An 18,712-nucleotide genomic window follows, 5' to 3' on the forward strand; every position below is an offset into this window, starting at 1 on the left:
ATAGGAACATCAGAAAATGAGTTTTTTTCTACCATTTACAATGCCCTCTCTAGTTATTCGTGAATTGCGAATTGGATCACAAGTACAATGCTCAGAAACAAGCCTGCATTAGAAGCCATCAAAATAACCTCAACATGTCCGTTACACAACAATATCGAGGACTCGATTTGAATTAGACAGAGAATTTAATGACAATTCCACCCAAGAAGAGGATGTTCTGGTGTTATGAAAGGTCGAGTGGGATCAATCATTGGTGGAAAAGATCTTTTGTTTTTAAACGTTTCATGAACTTTTAACAAGTCCATGGAGTTTCCATAAATTAAAGATATCACCTTTCAGAGAGAGAAATGTGAAATTTTGAAAACACCCCACAACAAAATGCCTCTAACCTCATCATTCACTTCATCCGTTCATTCATTCTATCCCATACTTCCATTCTTGTATGAAAATTATGAAATATTTCAAAATTCAACAAATAATAACACAAATGGAACATCATCGTGGTTGTATTCAGAATGGTTTGGATGGATTGGTGTTGCTGTTTGGTAGGTTTTGATAAAAGTTGTGTTGTGATTGAATAATTTTCTTGAACAACAATTATTATTCAACTTGAAAAATTCAAAATTTAATTTGAATGAAAATTTCAATACCTTCCCACATGTCACACACATACACACACGCACTCGCACACTCACAGCATTCTCACATGGGGAACATTCACAGCTCCTCTCAAAATCAAATACGTCCGAGACGTCAACTTTGATCCCATGATTTATCAATTTTACTTTTCTGCCGTCGTTTTTCTTCTCAGTTTTCTCGTTCTTGCTTGGAATGAATGGTATTTCTCATGGTATGGTGTAGCAGGTGCTGCCATTTGGATTCCTTCTTCGATCTTCTCAATTATAGCTGTGGATAAATTAGGATTAAGTGTGGCTCAAGGATTATGGAGTGGAGTGGTCATTCTCACTAATTTTATATGGGGAGTGACATTATTTCAGAGTAAGATTGGAAATATTTATTTGACTGTTTTGGGATTAGTGTTGATGGTGTTGGGAATTGTTGGAGTGGCCACTTGTAGTAAGTGGAATGTCGAAACAAGTTCGAAAAAGGAAAATTTCACACAAGTGGATGATGATGATTTAGAGAAAAAAGATTTATTAGAGGATGAAAGTTTAGCGAGTTTGAATCCTACTCGTGACAACACGCCTTCCCAACAAGAAACCATGCCCTTATTTGGAAAACATCAAACCAGCTATGATCCTGCTATGAAGAATGATCATCATGCACAAAAGGAGTATGGAGGAGTGATGAATCATCTCGATCATCTCATAGCTCAAGAAGAGGCCTCTCTGAAAGGACATGTTACACTTCATTCATTTGGCACTCAAGTGTCAAATGCAAACAGCACTGACACTAAGTGTAAGGTGTAAGGTGCCAAAATATAACAACTCTTACTCAACAGGATCCATCCTCTGCTATTTCCTTAAATTCCACTGAAGAGGAATATCAGACATACCCAATGATTAGTGACAGCAGCAACAAAAATAAGCAACGAAAACAACGACTTCTTGCTCTTCTTAAAAATTCAAAAGATTACTTGATTGGAATTCTAGCTGCTGTAGCTTGTGGAATTACGGGTGGCTCCATGTTTGTGCCATCACGATTGGATGACAAAGGAAGTATCTATATGGTTGGATTTGGAATTGGTTCCATGGGAATTACAAGTGTCATGCTCGTTTTCTATTACTATTACTATTTCTTTCGATACAAGAAGGAGCTAAGTTTTTATCCAAAATTGAGCATCTTTCCTTGCCTTACGGCTGTGTTGTGGCAAACAGGAAACTTTTTTGCAGCATTTGTGAGTGCTGGTCCATTGGGATTGACGATTGGAATGCCACTCACCGAAACGTCGTTGGTGGTTGCTGGTTTGTGTGGATTGATTTTCTTTAGAGAGTTGAAAGGATGGAAAGCAATTGTGCAGTTCTTTGTGAGTACATTGATCATGTTGGTTCCTGGATGCATTTTGTTGGCCTTATTTGGAAAGACTTAATAGTCGAGTCGAGGAGGAGATCTTTACAACCTCAACACCCTCGTAAAGACGATCAAAAATTTAAAAAAAGCAGCATTAGATGGAGTTGCACGTGTAACTCTTATGCTGCTGTAATACATTGACCGTACAGATTATCTGTGTGTTTTCTGAATGCCTATTTATTGACTATTGTAAAATGACTTGAGTTGTTCTCGAAACGCTGCATTCGGGCAAGTGACGCTTCTTTGGTTTTTCACATGATGAAACACTTGTTCAAAACTCAATCCATAATATTTCATAATGTATGAAATCACTGTGGTAGAGCTTCTGCTCACTCCCATATTACAATTCACAATGGCTTTACACTTCTTCTCGTATGCTTCTCTCAAAAACTCGTTGGCTTGCTCGAACAAATTAGATATACTGTGTGAAATTGTGTCACCTGTTCCCAACTTTAAATAGGAATACTTTTTCACACCTGGAGCGATTTCCAAAAGCTCCAAATCGTTGGAAACTTCCTCAGCCATATTTAAAATGTACGTAATTCCCAAATCAGTGAGTTCAACATCACTCGAAGCACTTTCCTTATCTCCCAAATATAAAAAATTCTCAATAATTTCAGATGGATAAATTCCTTGATAACCAATACCAGTTTCTCGCAACGTCAAGAGAAATCCATACTTTTCACAAAATGATTTGTAACTTGTCAGCACAATAATATTATCTAATTTTCCTTCTCTTCGTAACAATTCGCTCAACAATAAAATGGTATATCTTTGCATGTCGTTCCAATGAATTGGAGTTGAAATTTTCAAACTTGACGGTAAGAATAATTCACAATTTGGATGAATTTCATTTGTGAATTTTTCAACAGGTGTTTCAAGTGGAGCTTGATTACACTCAACAGAATCCTCATGATTCCCAAAAATATTAATTTCATCTCCATACAACAAGATGGTCTTGTATGAAAGTCCTCTCAATTTAAACATGGAATTCTTTCCAAAGAGTGTATTCAATTTGATGGTAATTAAATTTTCATCCACTCGTTCCTTTCCATTGACCAGCTCCAACAAGGTTTGAATCATTTCCGATTCTTCAATTCCGAGTGAGAAACTCGCTCGAATATGACTATCATCGTAATGAGTCCTCGATCTTACATCAAAAATGGATTTTGAAACTGCAACGTCCTGAGTCTTGTTATAAAAATACGTTTGATCCACGAGCAGAACATTGGAGAGGTGAGGCCGAGACATTTTTTTTTTGGAAGTAGAACTTGATACTTGAAGGTTTCCAGAGAAGGAACAAGTTTACAAAATGTATCCTTTGGATAACGAAGGGTTGTAAATTGCTGATTGTATATTTTGATGTTGAATATTGTAAGATTGGTTTTAAGATTGAATGATTACAAAAAAATGCTTTCACTTCACACCCAGAAAGATCATCTTCGGGATGGTTTATGGGTGTTGTATTACTGCTGCGTGTCGAGTTTGAGTTCATTTTCATCGATGGAAGCTCATGGCAAAATTCACAATACAAAATTTATTATCGATCGATATTTTTCGAATTATGAACGAGATGCAAGAACGGAAAAACGGATTTCACACATTGACTCGACCATCACGTGTCGTGTGGAGGGTTATTTAGTAAGCGTTTCTCTGAGACATGTTTTTTTATTGATGCTTAGGGAGAAATTTCTGGAGGATTACAAAGAAAAATATTTGATGAGTGTAGGTTTTCATTGAAGAAGATGAATTCCGAATTATGAAAATGATTAATGTTCAAAATGTGATCATTGAATGATGTAAATAACAATTTTGTTTAAATATTTTGGAATATTATTTTCTGATAATTCAGGCATCGGCTGAAACTGTGACACTCATTGGATTAATTGCCAAGAAATGTTTACGATTATTGGAAGAAGGTTTTAAATCTGAAGAAATTGTTCATGCATTAACTATATTTTGTGAAAAATGTATTCAACATATTCGAACGCATGCTGTTCGAATCAAAGAGAATGAGTTGCGCAAGTTTTTACATCATATTCACAGCAAGGCAATTCAGGAAGACAATGAACCTCTTAGACTTGCTACGGAAACTCTATTGACCTTTCCTTTGGAAAATTTTCCACAAAATAATCAAACTCTTTCGCTATTAATTAATAATGGGAGCTTGAATTGCTATAAATTCATGGGAACAGGTAGGAAAAGTTTTATCTGTCAAGGATTAGTATTACCACTCCATTATTCCAATATTTCAAAGCTTGGATTCAATGTGGAGGTATGTTAATTACTATTTGGAACAATATTGAGCTCATGTCCGTACCAGGGAAAATGTATTCTCATGGAAGGCCATTTATCTGATACTCACGTTTTGAATTTCGTGCTGAAAAATTGTATCAAGATTGTATTCTGTACTGGAGAAATAGCTGAACCGCTAAGAGACATTTTCACAAATCATCAAGTCTACTACATGTATCATGTTTCACAAAAAGATACTCACAAAATTTCTCATATCTGTGATATTTTACCTCTTCCTTCAGTGTTGATGGAAGAATTATTTTCAGAGGAGCAACATTGTACCGAAATTTCAATTAACCTTTTAGAGGGATTTGAACACGAGAACATTTATCACACCTCAGTGGACAAGTATGTGACAATTCATGGAAAGAACTTCACATCCACTGTTATTTCCTGCATCATTTGTTGTAGCAGTTCCAAAGTTCGTCTCTACGAAGAAAAGTATTGGGAGTGCTTAGTGTTTCTTTGGAATTGTTTGAAGCAACAAGATTATACAGCAAGCAAACTACATACTCTCACGAAATGCATGCAAATGATGGAAACCTATTCTGAACCTTTACAGACATTGTCGACACTTCCCCCAAACATTTTCTATGAGAGTCTTAGAGACATGCTTTGGATCGCACTGTCCACCTCTGGCTTAGAGTACAACAAATGTCATTCAATTACGCAAACCATTTGCAGTGATCAGCCATTGGAGAGCACAGATTCCATGTTTGCGAGTGAAACGGATACTCTCTCGTTAGAAAGAATGTTTGAAATTGTGCAAAATTTGTATACTATCATCTTGAATACGGATATAGTGATCAAGTGAGCAGTTATAATTGCTTCTCAACAAGTTATGGTAATTTTCATTTCAGGTTCTTCTGTTTCCTGAAGAACAACCTCTGGAATTTGACATGTTGATATCCCATTTGTAGTGTCAGTACTGACCAAGTTATGTGATTCAGACTTTACAAAATCCTTAATTGCTTGCTTATGGGAATTCATTCGATCCTCATCGCAGTGAAGCACATTTTGCTTTGCTTTCAATTTAGCTTCCATCTTTTTCACCAGTTCTGGCGTATCATTCAAATTATCTTCCTCCATCATGATAGAATCTTCAGGGCCCCAAATCACTTTGCTTTTCTTTGAACTCGCTTCATTTGTGGGGCGTACTTGATCAGATTTGAAGTTTAACTCCTGTGGATTAATGTTGTCAGTCTTAATTATTAGAGGTTTGTTTGCTCTTGACGAAGCTGTCAGTAATGAATCTAACACCTCTTTTTGCTTTTGATGGGAGTAGAGAGAAGCACCTTTCTTAACTTGCTCAATCACATAGCTCTTTAAAAAAGGTAACTCAGAATCTGTAGACACTTCCTCTCTTGAAAATACTTTTGATAAGTAGTCAATCTCCCCACAAAACTCTTTTCGAACGTTATGTATAGAATATAATTGATAAGTCCTCTCAACAATCTCTTCGTTTTTGCTGGATTTTAGCGCACTCAGAGAATTTTCCATTTTCTCAAACAGGGTATCTGCCCCATTTGCATTTGCATAAATATCCATCAATGCGTTTAGAGAATAACATTTTACACAAGAATCCAAATCAAGAGACGACTCAAGTATACCAATGAACACGTCTACTTGCTTGTCTATAGATGGTAGAATAGAGGTTTCATCTCCTAACACATAATTCATGCCTTTTAACACACAAACGGCAAGAGTGCAAACAGAATTTGAAAATCCATCTTTACAGCCATTGGCAACATCTTCCAGCATTCTGTACAAAAAATTGCATACGAATTGAATAGTTTCATCCTCTTCACTTTCTAGCCATTTCAAACTTAACCTTACAAACTGGCTAGTTGCATTTTCAGAAATAAGCGGTTTTCCTTCTGCATTACGTTCATTTCCCACCATTTGGAGAAAGTTGATGAGTGCTGAAATGTACCATTTAACATCAAGCATGCCATACTTTTCTAAAACTACGATGATATATCGAATAACCTCTTCAGCCATATACAGATCATTGACAGATATCACATATTTCACATATTTAGTAAGTCTATCCACAATCAATTTTACATTTTTTCGATTGACCATTTTCACTAATAGCCTTGTGGTTAACTTTTGAATGGTTTCGTCATGACTATCCAGTGAGTCAATCACCATGTCTTGATGCTTTGAAACAAGTCCTGGATTTGCTTTGAGAACCATCCTCAACATTTCAAGAGAAATATATCTTTCATTTACAGTTTTGAATTCTTGATTCCAAAGGTAACGCGTTACAGCATCAAATATGAAATTAAGAAGTTGAGGCGAGGGGAAAATATTAGTTGCAGTCTTGATACATTGAAACATGACAGCCGTTCCAATATCATTCTTTGCTTTCTCCGCTCTTTTGTAAGTGGATTTGATAATTTCATACATTTCTTGGCTCACTTGTTTGTTATATCGTCCCAACAATGATAGACATTGCAACGCTTTGATTTGAAACCAGGGTGCTGGCAATTTACCATAGATGTAGTCTGAGAATATGTTACATTCTACGATTTGATTCAATATTGATACTAGCACTTGTGAGAGTTTTAAAACTCGTTTGTCAATAGTTTTCAGCTCCTCTGGTATTATTTCGATTAATTGCTGTGACAAATATTCTCTCTGTTTTGCAAGTAATTGAATGTGACAGTCTGCAGCATAGTCACACAAGAAGCACATTGCAACATGTAGCACAGAAGTGTCAAAATCGTTGAGAGACAACTCAATATATTGCAAATAATCAGTGGATTCTCCCTTATTGCATTTTTCCTCTCGTTCAAGTAGATAGAATGAGTGCAGAGTTAATATAGCTCGTTTCCGTACTTCGGATCTTTGATGTTTTAACAACGAAACAACAAACGGTAAAATTGCAGGAATTGTTTCTAAATTAATTAATTTGGAAGAGGCAATTAAGGCTGAAATAACATTCAAATAACGGGAGCTTTTTAAATCCTTCTGCAAGACATTAATCATAAGAAGCATTAATTCATGGTTTCGATGCAACAATAACGTCAAAGTCAAATATGCCAATCGCTTCTCATAGGTGGTCAAATCACTCAATGCACAAAAATTGACCACATGAATTGCTGCAAAATGCTCGGTTGAATGTCCCATCATCTCGCAATAGAGGAGCCTTAAAATCACTTCTTTCATTTCATACCGATCATTTAGCAAATTGGGATGTTGAGATAATTTTGCTCTCAATTCAATCTTCATTTTCAATATAACCTCATTCTCCAATTCGCGACTATGAACCTTTCCAATCCTCTCTATAAATTGAGCAAAATCTTCGGAAATGGCATCAAAATTTGAATGAGCATCGGAGGAAGTTAAGGGTCGTACTGATTGAGTAGATGAATTTATGGCTAAATTTGGACCTGAAATAACAGAAGGCAAATGACTGGTAATCACCGAAGAAGCCTGAGAGAATGTGGAGGATACCAACTCGGTAATTTTGAACATTTTTTTATGTATGTAAGATCTTACAGTCGTACTTTGTAGTTCAATAAATATAATGTAAGAATGATTGAGTAAGCCATAAGATCCCATTAATTGAATCATCAAGAAAACTAATTGTCGCCGATTTAAGAAAAAAATGAATTCCGATCAAGCAAGGCATTTTCCATCATCATCATCAAATTATTATCAACAGCAACAACAACAGCACCCACCACAAACAACAACTCCCAATCAACAACATGCCATTCAACCAAAAGGAAAGGAACCTTTTGTATTTGCAAAAGATCCAAACTCTATTCAAGTATCAGGAAGTACAACCATTGAAAAAGTTGCCAAAGTGGGTAGATTGATGTATCAATGGCAAACCGAGAATATGTATGAATTACAACCCGAAGATAATGTTGCTCGAATGAAATTAGCTAGCCAAAATTCTAATACAATTATGAAGGCTTTTATTGTTTCGAGTCTGATTTCATGGGTTGCCACGGTCGGACACAAGAAGGATGTTTTTTACTATCCTTTGAGATCATATATTATTAAACAAATTTGTAGAGTGAGACCATGGCGTTCTTTGAATCCATTCACATCGCTTGCAGTTCAAGCTGGTATTTTTGCATATGCTTTGGGATATATCGGAAATGAGAGAATTGCTGCTTACACGTATACTTTTTCTCAAGTTTGTACTCCATACGGATACATGATGAGGAAGTTGATGGCTCAAATTGATGACCCAAAGCACAAGTACAAGCCAGCTGTATTGACTACACAACATGACTATGATATGGAATTCGAGAGAAAGGTGAATGAACTTTTACACAAAAAACCCTCCGATGTAAATCATGAAGAGGAGCAACATGGCTCTGAATCATCGTCCACTAGATCTGTAATTCCACCTAGATATCAAAGAAAGCCACGAATTAACAGAGGTTTTTCACATGAGGAGAGAGTCAAATCGAGCCCTCACGATCTTGACAATCATTATTCTGACGAACCTCCACAAGAACAAAAACGTTACGACGATGAGCATTAATTTGTCATGCACTTTTTTCTCTGGTAATTGTACATACTCGTTGATAGTGTTAATCATTCAGAAATTTTTGGTATAAGCAGCCAACATAACAACACCGCTGTTTATTCATGGATGGGAAATTGAATTGGAAAGGAGGTCAATAAATTAATTTTAATTGCAAGATTTGGCAAACTCTTAATAAAAAACAGTATCAGGGGTTGAGTGCCTTTCAAACTTTCTGAATTCTTCCTGTTTACCCAACTCACCCCACAAATAATAATCCAAGTGTAAGCTATTGATATCTGCATTGTAGGGTTCACTATTGGCAATTCGAATTATTTCTTCTGATGCATGAACAGCAAGAGCTCGCAATTCAACTTCTGCTGGGCTTCCATATTTGAATGGTTTGCCGTCATGAATTTTCAACTTCATCTCTTCATCTATTTCTAAAACTCCTGCCTTGATCAATGTTGCAGGAATAACATTGTCCACAAAAATTGTCATTTCATGAATATCTGGGAAGAAAAATGTTGGATCCTCTTCGTGCAAATGGATGTGTAATTCCGCCACAATTAATTGAGCTTTCTTATACAGAAAGACTTTGAATTTTTCATGATTGGCATTCTCATATTGGGCGCTGTCATCAAGTGCGCTAGGGAAAGCCTTCACCAATTCATTGACCACAAATGCAGCTTTCCCAATTCCTCTGACCTCACTATACTTTTCCTCGTGTTGCTTCTTTCTTTCATATTCTGCAATTAGTTTTCTAATAAACGTGGCAAAAGAGTCCGAAGCTCTTTCTCTTAATTTTCTTGAAGTTTCACTCAAGACCATCCTCAAATTTTCGGCAAAAGGTTTCAATGGACTGTCTTTCTGTACTTTAATGAGTGGATACTTGTCGTGAGGAGCTTCTTCTTTGGCTGGTACTTGAAAATGTTGTTCAAGTGCGAAATAATTGTCAGAAACTTTGTCCATCATGTCCACACCCAGTGATGAAATGGTGATGTCTTCCGAGAGGAAACAATTGATGAGACCTCTCTCAATAGTTTCACAGGCTCCTTTGGATATTTTCTCATGCAATAATCTTCTAAATCCAGATCCAAATTGTAATAATCCATACAAACAACGGTAATTGGCTTCATGATCTACGGAATCAAATTGGAAAGGAAGTGAAGCCTTCTTGCAAGCCTTTTCTTTAATACTTTGCAAATTTGGAAGTAAATATTGTTCAATAAATTTAGTAGCACCTTCCGAGCTGAATGTAACGTGGGTGGTTGTTGATTCTGTAGCTACTCGTTTGCAGCTTGATTTCACCCGTTCAAAAGGATTTAGTGATGTCCAGTCTGTCGATGAAGACATTTTTTTAATATCGGAAAGAAGAACTTGTATTTTAATTTCCTTGCTTGTAAGCTTTGAAGGGGTTGTTGTTATTTATTGTTTGTTGTGAAAGCTATCATCTAATGTTCTTGATCATTGAAGGAGCAGTTTTGAATTCATTTTAAAATTTAAAAAAATGCAAACTGAGCAAAAGTACGTATTTTTCTTTTCATCATCATGAATCACTCACCTTGCTCTATTTGATGATATTAAACAATAATATTTATTACTAATATTTCAATAATTTCAAAATATGATATCAATAGAAATTGCACGTTTTATTGGAAAATCGGAGCTTGTAGGCTTGGTGATCGATGTTCTCACTTGCATCAAAAGCCAGCCTACTCTCAGACCATCATGATCCGACACATGTATCCAAATCCGAGAGGAGCAAACTATGTCGATCAAGACGGAATTCTAAGACCATTCACAAATGAATTCTTGAGAGAATATTTTGATAACTTTTATGCTGATGTATTCAAAGAATTGGAAACCAAACATGGTCTGACCATTGAAGATTTATATGTTTGTGATAATACTTGTGAACACATGTTCGGAAATGTTTATATTTCATTTGCAAATATTGAGGATGCCAAAAAGTGTTTTCAACTAATGAAAGGAAGATTTTACGCAGGAAGAATGTTAGTTCCCGAGTATTCACCTGTTCTTGATTTTTCCGAAGCAAAATGTAGACCTTTTGAAAGAGGAGGAGAGGAACAATGTCCTAAAGGAGCCAATTGCAATAATATTCATCCATTGAAACCTTCCGAAGATTTGTTAAAACATTTACTAGGAGAAACTAGATATGAATTGTATAAACAGAAGCATGAAACACCAACTCATCATGATCATTATCATCATCGTGGTGGCTCATCCGACTACAATGCTCCATATGCAGGAGGAGGACAACACAGACATCATAGACCACAACAGCACAGAGATCAACAACAGCCACCACATCAACAACCTCAATTTTCCACACCTCCCTCAAAACCTGGATTTATTCCAAGAGGTGGCAATGTCAGTGGTGGTGGAGGTAGATACCATGACAACAGGGGAGGTGATAATCGAAGATTTAGCTCATCATCTGGCTCAGGAGGAGGATACTACAATGAACAACATCAACAACCACGAGATTCCAGACATCAGGGTGGTGGGGATAATCGATATCCACGATCCGATAATAGACCACCAAGTAATGATAGGTATTACAATGCCTCTACATCACCTCCAGGATCCTCTTCTGATTATAACAAGAGAAAGAGGAGAGAAGATTCTGACAGCAATTATGGAGGTGGATCGTACTACAAGAGAAATAAGGAATAATTGTTGATCTTATAATAACATGTATTTTGTTTGTTTCGAAATTTAGGAATAATTGTGTAAACACCACGAAAAGGCCATGAACATCAAAAAGAGGAATGACCTAGAGTGGAATCTTTTTCCACACACTCCTGAAGGCTTACCTTTAAGCATCCTTCAACTTGTGGTCAGGATTGCCTTAACCAAAACAGAGCTGCAATCATCATCATCATTATGATTCCTACATGATGCAACAACACCTACGACGTTGACCTTCTTGCTCCTTGAGCTCCAGTGCTCTCTTAAGCTCTTGCACTTCACGTTGCAACCTTATTTTCTCTTGATCCAAAAAGTTGTAGTTTCCTTCCAACTTTTTAATTTGTGCCTCCATTTCTTCCATGTGCTTCTTTGAGTGTTTAAGCTCTTCGCATTTCAATTCATAGTGGAATTTCAACTCTTCATATTTGAGTTGTGACATGCTGTGATCGTCTTCAAGCGTTGACAGCAATGTCCATGCTTGAGCACTCTTTCTCTTTTCCTCCTTCAAGAGCTGTTCATTTAATTCCAGTACTTGACTAGTTCTTTTCAAGTTATTGGCCATATTTAGTAATTTAGTTTGGAGAGCACTCGATCGAGGTGTAGCAATGGTTGAGGAATTTGAAAAATCATGTGGTTGATTTTTAAGGGCCATAGGTGATGAAGGTGGTGGAGCCATTAATTGTTGCTGTTCCTTAATTCGACTTTGTAAATATTCTTGTAAGCTGTGAAACTCTCGCGCCACAGAGTGTCTCTTTAAATTTCGTTGAATTTGAACTTTGGTTGGTGAAGAATTTCCGGAAGAAGGAACGTTTGTTTTTGAAGAGGAGCTTGATGTCACACTGTGTGCTGGTGTCGTAGAGGTTGTTTGTTGTTGTTGTTGTTGTGAAGATGCCTTATTTAAAAGAAGTAATTTTGCAATTTGTTTGCTCTTGGTTTCACCAAAATTCGATTTTTCAAACTCCTCTCCGCTTTGACTACTAGTTGCCACAATATATTGCAACTCACTTCTACTTTCTCGAGAGGTGTGAGGTCTTTTATATTTTCGAATCATTGCACTCGTCGACGTTGCAGAAGCAGTCGTCTCGTTCTGTTTTTGTGACGAACTGCTCATTTCTTTTGGTGTCGTGAGTGTTGATGAGGAATTGGTCGTGGACAAGGAATTTAAAGAAATTTCAGTCGTCGAGTCCAAATGAGTACCTAAATCTCGATTGGAAGATGACGAGGAAGTGTGATCTTCGTTACTGCTGCTACTTCCAGTGTATTGATCATTGTCATCTTTGAAATGTTCGACTTTTCCTAAATTGAGTTTTGGAATGGCAGCAATTTGGAGTGCCGTGGTTTTGGCTTTTGGTGTCAGAACTGGTTCATTAGAATCCACAGATGAGTTTTCAAGTGCAAGTGTTGTTTGTGGTGGTTCAGCTGGTGGTGATTGTGCACGGTTGACATTTGACATAACCGTTTCAGAATTTCCTGGCTTTTTAATTTTCAATTGCAAACTTCTTCTTCGTTCCATCTTTTTAGCATCCACAGGCGATGCTGCATGTCCTCTCGGCGATATATCAGACATTGTAATTTGTCCAATTCGATTTTTCAATGGATTTTCAGTTTCATAATAAGGCAATGCATAACATGGTGGTGCTTCCTCTAAATTTTGATCTCCATTTTCGTGATGATTCAAATGATTATTATTATTCGTGGATCGTTGATGATGATCATTATTCATTAAAATTGAATTTTTTAAAGTGGAATGTTGAATCGTGGTAGTAGTATTGTTAGTTTGGGAATTTGCTGTCTTGGTGTTGTTATTGTTGATATTGTGTCGAGACGAAGAATATTCTTCATCTTCGTCACCGCTGCTGTAAGTATCCATTTGAGAGATGGGAACGGATAATGACCCAATGTTGTTGGTGTAGTTGGGAGAGGAAGAAGAGGGTGCCATTTGTTGATGGAATGATGTTTTTGTTAGTCTCTTTTTTTTTGAAAACTGACACTTGATGCTTTTGGCAGGTTTGGAAAAAATTGTTGTGCAAAAACGCGATGAGTGACGAAAACGTTAAAAAAGTACACGGCAAGAAAAGGTACTAATTTTGTCTTCTGTGAATCATCCGTTGGTCTTCTTCGTTTCCTACCCTTAATGGATGACTTTGCAGAACACTAATGTTGCTCTAACTACATGAATTTCTTTTCAAATTGAGACTACGACGCAGTAAGTGATCGGCAAAAACCATCGATCTCAGTTGGAAATCAGAACGGTTCACGGAGCTGTTGTTGTTTGTTGAAAGTGTGGCTGAAATAATTTATTTCTAATTTGTTGTTGTACACTACAAGGCGCTTCAATGCTGTGGTGCTTCTGTATTAGAAGCTTCTTCGTCGTAGCTGAAGGAGGCGTTGAAACTTGTGTCTCCTTCACCTGTTTCATGTTCCGTAGGTTGTGGTGGAGCGGGTGTTGCTTGAGAAGAGTCGTTTGTTGCTGTGGTGGTCATTTCTTGCTTGGTCGAGCTACTGTCAAGAACCGGAATAGGGGAAACAGAGTTTCCACCCTCATCAACATTTCGAGAAGGAACTTCTTGCTTACCGTTTTCGTCTTGTTTGTTGTTTTCTGGCTTTGTCTCACTTGTAATAGAAGTGTCATTGTTCTCAAATTCCTCAAAATCATGTTCTCGATAGTTTTCTTCGTCGTCACTAAATGCTTCATTTTCTTCTACAACCTCCATTCCTTTAATGTTGTCCTTGGATCTATTCAAAGAGGTGAAACTACCTTGGTTCACAGGTTGAAGATTCCCTGACTTATCGGCCATCCATTTTCTACTCTTAGTCCATTCCTGCTCCCAGTGGAGATGATTATATACAGGTTGTCTGTTCTGGATTCTCTTTAAAATAGCTGAATTTTCCTCAGTGATCTTTTTTGCTTCCCTCTTTCTCAAGTCGCTATTTAAACTACCTATAAATTTGTAATTTTGATTCTTATTGTCCAAATAATGCTTTCCCATTATTTCAGTCATCTTATCGACAAGAATCCGATTATCCTTTCCGATTTGATCTCCCCTTTCTATGATGTTTTTAAAAAACCGTGCTTGTCTCAGCCACAATATCGAAAATCTTACCTTTTTGCATTTGTTTCTTCTTTGCATTTGTCCTTAAATGTGGATAATCTTTTGGTGCTGTTGTATCGATAGATGGTTTGATGGAAGCTAAAGCGTCCCTATGCTTCTTGTAACTACGTTCCCGTACTTTCCTCGTACAGAGATAATTCTGTTGTGGTTCAGCCCGAAACATTGTTAATGGTTAATTACAATCCCAAGGGTATACTATTTAGTATTCTACTGAATATTTAGAGGGGAAAGAAAATATTCGGAGCTGGTGGTGATGTTGCAATGATACTAATATTCTTGTTTCTCTCAAGGTCTATCAAACGACGAGTCGGAGTTTTTAGACCTTCAGGTGACCTATTCAATTTTTTTTCTGTAAATTTATTTGAAACGGTTAGATGCGTTGAAGAGAAAAGGCGGCAACTTCACTTTGCTCTGTCGAATATTGATTCAATCTCTTATGGCAAATGATGCTCAAAACTGTAAACTTGATAAGAACTGAAGCTTCTTTGATCAGAGAAACCGACCTAGTCTTAAACAATATATTGAACAAAGCAACTCAACTGATACACACAAACAGTAAAAAATGGCAAAAAACAAATCTTCTACGGGCAAGCTGCAAGCCTCGGGATCATCACCATCGCCCACAACCATCACTCCTGAAATGATCATGAGACCTACTCCCAATGTTTCTCTCTCCGATAGTATTGCAGAAGAGTTTAAATTACCACTCAAAGCTGCCAATTACATGTTCTTTTGTTTCTTATTGAGTAATTTATTGGCTGCATTTTTAATGCCCATCAGTGATTGTGATGAAACATTTAATTATTGGGAACCTACACATTTGATTCTGTACGGAAAAGGCTTGCAAACTTGGGAATACAGTCCTGTATTTGCTCTTCGGTCTTATTTATATGTTTGGATTCATGTATTGATGGGAAAGATCGCCATGCTTCTTGGATTTACTTCTTCTGTGGAAGTATTTTATGGCATTCGGATTGGATTAGCGGTTGTGTGTGCTCTCTCACAGACAGTTTTTACAAAAGGAATTTATGAAAGATTCGGAAGTAGGATTACATTGTTGTCAATTCTTGTCATGATGGGATCACCAGGAATGTTTATTTCATCAACAGCTTATTTACCATCAGCTTTTTCAATGTACATGCTCATGTTTGCTTTCGGAAATTGGTATAGCGTTGCAATCACGGAATTGGACAAGAAAATGAAATGGTTCTTTTGTGTGTTCTTTGTGGGATCTTCGGTGATTATTGGATGGCCATTTAGTGTTGTGTGTGGACTTCCAATTGCAATTGATACCATTCACAAGTGTGGATTTTGGAGGACTTTAAAATATGCTATTGTTGTTAGTGTTGTCATAATATCTTCCACTATGGCTATTGATTACTATTACTATAAGAAAATATTTTTCACACCATTGAACCTTGTCATGTATAATAAGGGACAAGGAAGCGAAAAGTTTGGAGTCGAGCCATGGCATTTCTATACAAAGAATTTGATTTTGAATTTTAATTTAGCTTTTGTGCTTGCTCTTCTCACTCCATTCTTAGTATTGATACACTATCTTGTAACTAATAGTTGGGAACATGCACTTGTTGACAAATTGAGAGGAGCTTACATGAACCGTGCACAACGATGGACCATTCACTACCGATGGATCATATTTGTTTCTCCATTTTATGTTTGGTTTTTATTCTTCTCATCTCTTCCTCACAAGGAAGAACGATTCATGTTTGTTGTGTATCCGTTAATTTGCCTTGCGAGTGCTATTGGAATTGAACTAATTCTCAGAATAATAGATATGATAATTTATAAGAAAGGAGCAAATGAGGTGAGTAGTGACTTTTTGACCTTCTTCTGACATGATTAAATTGTATATGGCATCTTTTCCGACTGAATAGATCACAATAGCTGTAATTAGAGAATATGAGGAAGAACCTCTCCAAAGAATTGACGACCACAAAATGGGATCTCTTGGAGTGAAGAGAAGCACTATTTCTATAATTATTGCAGTGATCATTGTGGGAATTACCATGATTCTTGGCATGTCACGATCCATAGGAAATGTTAAAAATTTCCATGCACCTCTGAAAGTATATTCAGAGCTTCATAGCGAACTAACAACTTTAGAAAAGAATGCTCCATTTACTAACAAGACAATTCCAGTCAATGTTTGTGTCGGAAAAGAATGGTATCGATATCCTTCTTCATTCTTCTTACCAACCTCAAAAAAGTTTGATATTAGAATTCGATTTTTGAAATCAGGATTTTCTGGGCTTTTACCAAAATATTTTGCAGATGAAAATCCAACATCTTCCATTCCTACAGGAATGAACGATGAAAATCGTGAAGAAATGGATCGATATATTCCAGAAAACAAGTGCCATTATATCGTTGATTTCGATATTCCTGATCAAAAAGAAGAGAGTTTCAATTCTAAACCAGACAAGTGGACCCCAATCTTTCAAGTTCCATTTCTTGATGCCAATAATTCTCCAGCCTTATTCCGTTCATTCTATATTCCATTTTATAATATGAACAAGTATGGAAATTACACACTCTTTACACGAAAAATTGGCCAAGAAAAGACAAAGGAATAACGTGTTAACAATCGTTAGCATTAAATTTTCTCAGGGATATTTCTTTTCAAGATTTGTTATCTTTGCAGTTTACAATATGGCCCATATTGTTTGAAATTGCTAATCTTGCGTTGCTGCTGTCGTCCTGTTCGTCTTTTACAAATCGGCATTATTCCACATAAATTCTTCACTTTCTTTCACTAAATTTTCTGACATTCTTTTGAAATATTGTGCTTCAAATCCATTTGATCTGTCTACACCGTCCCACCTCCATCCTGGCCTAATGTCAAAACGATTTTCTGGAGCTGGCCCTAAATAAACTTTTCTAATTTTCTTGTGCTTGATTTTTTCTTCCGTCGTCTTTTTTTCAGCCAAAATTCTTGCCATTGGATCTTCTTCCTTGAGCTGATCCTTCAAATGCTCATTTAATGAAGCGTCCTGTGCATAAATAGGTTTGTATGCTTCAGATTTAGATTTATCCAGCTCATCCTGCATTTCTTGCCATTCTTCTTTCTGCTTTAGGCCTTTAGCCCAGGAAATTTCATTTTGAGTTATCTTTTTTGTTTGCTTTTTTTTCTTTTTCATGAGCTCAGCATATTCCTCAAACGAGATAATTTTCTTAGTTTCTGGATGTCTGTAAACGGTAGTTTCAGTCTCCCCTCCAGTAAGCCTTCGACTTAGCTGTTGATGAATAACGTCACTGCTGGGTGCAGTCGTTGAGTGTTTATCATTGGATGGAATGGTGCTGCTAGTTGTTAAGGGTTTTCTCAAAGGTGACAGGTCATCATCACTATCGTGACGTCGTTTGCTAACAGTAGATATTTCAACATTGGACATATTTTTTGAATGGTGCACATTTCGAACTGGTGATAAGTCTTCATCGCTATCGTGCCTGTTCTTTTTTTCTGTGACAACATTTGGTTTCACAGCATTCCTTGGTGGTGATAAATCCTCATCATCACTGTCATGTCTCTTAGTAATTGTTGTTGCTGGTTGTCGTGGTGGAGATAAATCCTCGTCGCTGTCATGCCTCAGCTTTGACTTAGCTGAATAATTATGATGAGCAATATTTGATGATTGTACACCCATTGGTTTTCGTGGTGGTGATAAATCCTCATCTTCGTCATCACTATCATGCCTCCGACGAGATTCATTTATATTTTCAGTTATATCTTCCTTCTTATTTTTCACAGGTGATAAATCATCATCAGAATCATTTCGTTTACGTTTTAATAGTTCCGTTTTCTTTGAATGATCATCCACTCGTTCACGAATATTATTATTATTTTCAATCACGACTGGTTGTAACTCATCATCCTCTTCATCACCATAATTTCCCATGCTTGATCCGCCATAGGACTTGGGTATAATAATCTTTCCTTCGTTTCCTCCTCGTTCTAGTCTCCGAGAAGATGTTTGCGCCGTAGAACCCGAAAGATACTTGGCAAGATAAGCCTTATCCGAAACGGGCATTTTTTTTTTGAACCCGAATG

At 36.8% G+C, this 18,712-nt stretch overlaps 12 protein-coding genes across 12 annotated transcripts; 6 read left to right on the forward strand and 6 right to left on the reverse strand.

The window, feature by feature from the left end:
* Window positions 1–378: 378 nt before the first annotated feature.
* C9374_008724 (uncharacterized protein) lies at window positions 379–1,430 on the forward strand (the record flags this gene model as incomplete). The annotated part of the gene is made up of 2 exons (XM_044698832.1): window positions 379–545; window positions 698–1,430. 2 exons carry the CDS (start codon window positions 379–381, stop codon window positions 1,428–1,430), a joined length of 900 nt encoding a protein of 299 aa, XP_044545364.1.
* Window positions 1,431–1,519: 89 nt separating this feature from the next.
* On the forward strand, window positions 1,520–2,050 carry C9374_008725 (uncharacterized protein; the record flags this gene model as incomplete). The annotated part of the gene is made up of 1 exon (XM_044698833.1): window positions 1,520–2,050. One exon carries the CDS (start codon window positions 1,520–1,522, stop codon window positions 2,048–2,050), a length of 531 nt encoding a protein of 176 aa, XP_044545365.1.
* Window positions 2,051–2,208: 158 nt separating this feature from the next.
* On the reverse strand, window positions 2,209–3,282 carry C9374_008726 (uncharacterized protein; the record flags this gene model as incomplete). Its single annotated transcript, XM_044698834.1, has 1 exon — window positions 2,209–3,282. The coding sequence occupies one exon, from the start codon at window positions 3,280–3,282 to the stop codon at window positions 2,209–2,211; it is 1,074 nt and encodes a 357-aa protein (XP_044545366.1).
* A 159-nt stretch (window positions 3,283–3,441) lies between these two features.
* C9374_008727 (uncharacterized protein) lies at window positions 3,442–5,140 on the forward strand (the record flags this gene model as incomplete). Its single annotated transcript, XM_044698835.1, has 3 exons — window positions 3,442–3,756; window positions 3,884–4,306; window positions 4,355–5,140. The coding sequence occupies 3 exons, from the start codon at window positions 3,442–3,444 to the stop codon at window positions 5,138–5,140; spliced, it is 1,524 nt and encodes a 507-aa protein (XP_044545367.1).
* Window positions 5,141–5,157: 17 nt separating this feature from the next.
* On the reverse strand, window positions 5,158–7,809 carry C9374_008728 (uncharacterized protein; the record flags this gene model as incomplete). Its single annotated transcript, XM_044698836.1, has 1 exon — window positions 5,158–7,809. The coding sequence occupies one exon, from the start codon at window positions 7,807–7,809 to the stop codon at window positions 5,158–5,160; it is 2,652 nt and encodes an 883-aa protein (XP_044545368.1).
* Window positions 7,810–7,942: 133 nt separating this feature from the next.
* C9374_008729 (uncharacterized protein) lies at window positions 7,943–8,836 on the forward strand (the record flags this gene model as incomplete). The annotated part of the gene is made up of 1 exon (XM_044698837.1): window positions 7,943–8,836. One exon carries the CDS (start codon window positions 7,943–7,945, stop codon window positions 8,834–8,836), a length of 894 nt encoding a protein of 297 aa, XP_044545369.1.
* A 174-nt stretch (window positions 8,837–9,010) lies between these two features.
* C9374_008730 (uncharacterized protein) lies at window positions 9,011–10,174 on the reverse strand (the record flags this gene model as incomplete). The annotated part of the gene is made up of 1 exon (XM_044698839.1): window positions 9,011–10,174. One exon carries the CDS (start codon window positions 10,172–10,174, stop codon window positions 9,011–9,013), a length of 1,164 nt encoding a protein of 387 aa, XP_044545370.1.
* A 154-nt stretch (window positions 10,175–10,328) lies between these two features.
* Window positions 10,329–11,518, forward strand: C9374_008731 (uncharacterized protein; the record flags this gene model as incomplete). The annotated part of the gene is made up of 2 exons (XM_044698840.1): window positions 10,329–10,345; window positions 10,459–11,518. The coding sequence occupies 2 exons, from the start codon at window positions 10,329–10,331 to the stop codon at window positions 11,516–11,518; spliced, it is 1,077 nt and encodes a 358-aa protein (XP_044545371.1).
* A 217-nt stretch (window positions 11,519–11,735) lies between these two features.
* On the reverse strand, window positions 11,736–13,472 carry C9374_008732 (uncharacterized protein; the record flags this gene model as incomplete). Its single annotated transcript, XM_044698841.1, has 1 exon — window positions 11,736–13,472. One exon carries the CDS (start codon window positions 13,470–13,472, stop codon window positions 11,736–11,738), a length of 1,737 nt encoding a protein of 578 aa, XP_044545372.1.
* A 394-nt stretch (window positions 13,473–13,866) lies between these two features.
* C9374_008733 (uncharacterized protein) lies at window positions 13,867–14,809 on the reverse strand (the record flags this gene model as incomplete). Its single annotated transcript, XM_044698842.1, has 2 exons — window positions 13,867–14,582; window positions 14,638–14,809. The coding sequence occupies 2 exons, from the start codon at window positions 14,807–14,809 to the stop codon at window positions 13,867–13,869; spliced, it is 888 nt and encodes a 295-aa protein (XP_044545373.1).
* A 399-nt stretch (window positions 14,810–15,208) lies between these two features.
* On the forward strand, window positions 15,209–17,240 carry C9374_008734 (uncharacterized protein; the record flags this gene model as incomplete). Its single annotated transcript, XM_044698843.1, has 2 exons — window positions 15,209–16,471; window positions 16,542–17,240. 2 exons carry the CDS (start codon window positions 15,209–15,211, stop codon window positions 17,238–17,240), a joined length of 1,962 nt encoding a protein of 653 aa, XP_044545374.1.
* A 135-nt stretch (window positions 17,241–17,375) lies between these two features.
* On the reverse strand, window positions 17,376–18,692 carry C9374_008735 (uncharacterized protein; the record flags this gene model as incomplete). The annotated part of the gene is made up of 1 exon (XM_044698844.1): window positions 17,376–18,692. One exon carries the CDS (start codon window positions 18,690–18,692, stop codon window positions 17,376–17,378), a length of 1,317 nt encoding a protein of 438 aa, XP_044545375.1.
* Window positions 18,693–18,712: the final 20 nt, after the last annotated feature.

Source organism: Naegleria lovaniensis, assembly GCF_003324165.1.
Source record: "Naegleria lovaniensis strain ATCC 30569 chromosome Unknown tig034, whole genome shotgun sequence".
NCBI lineage: Eukaryota > Heterolobosea > Eutetramitea > Acrasida > Naegleriidae > Naegleria > Naegleria lovaniensis.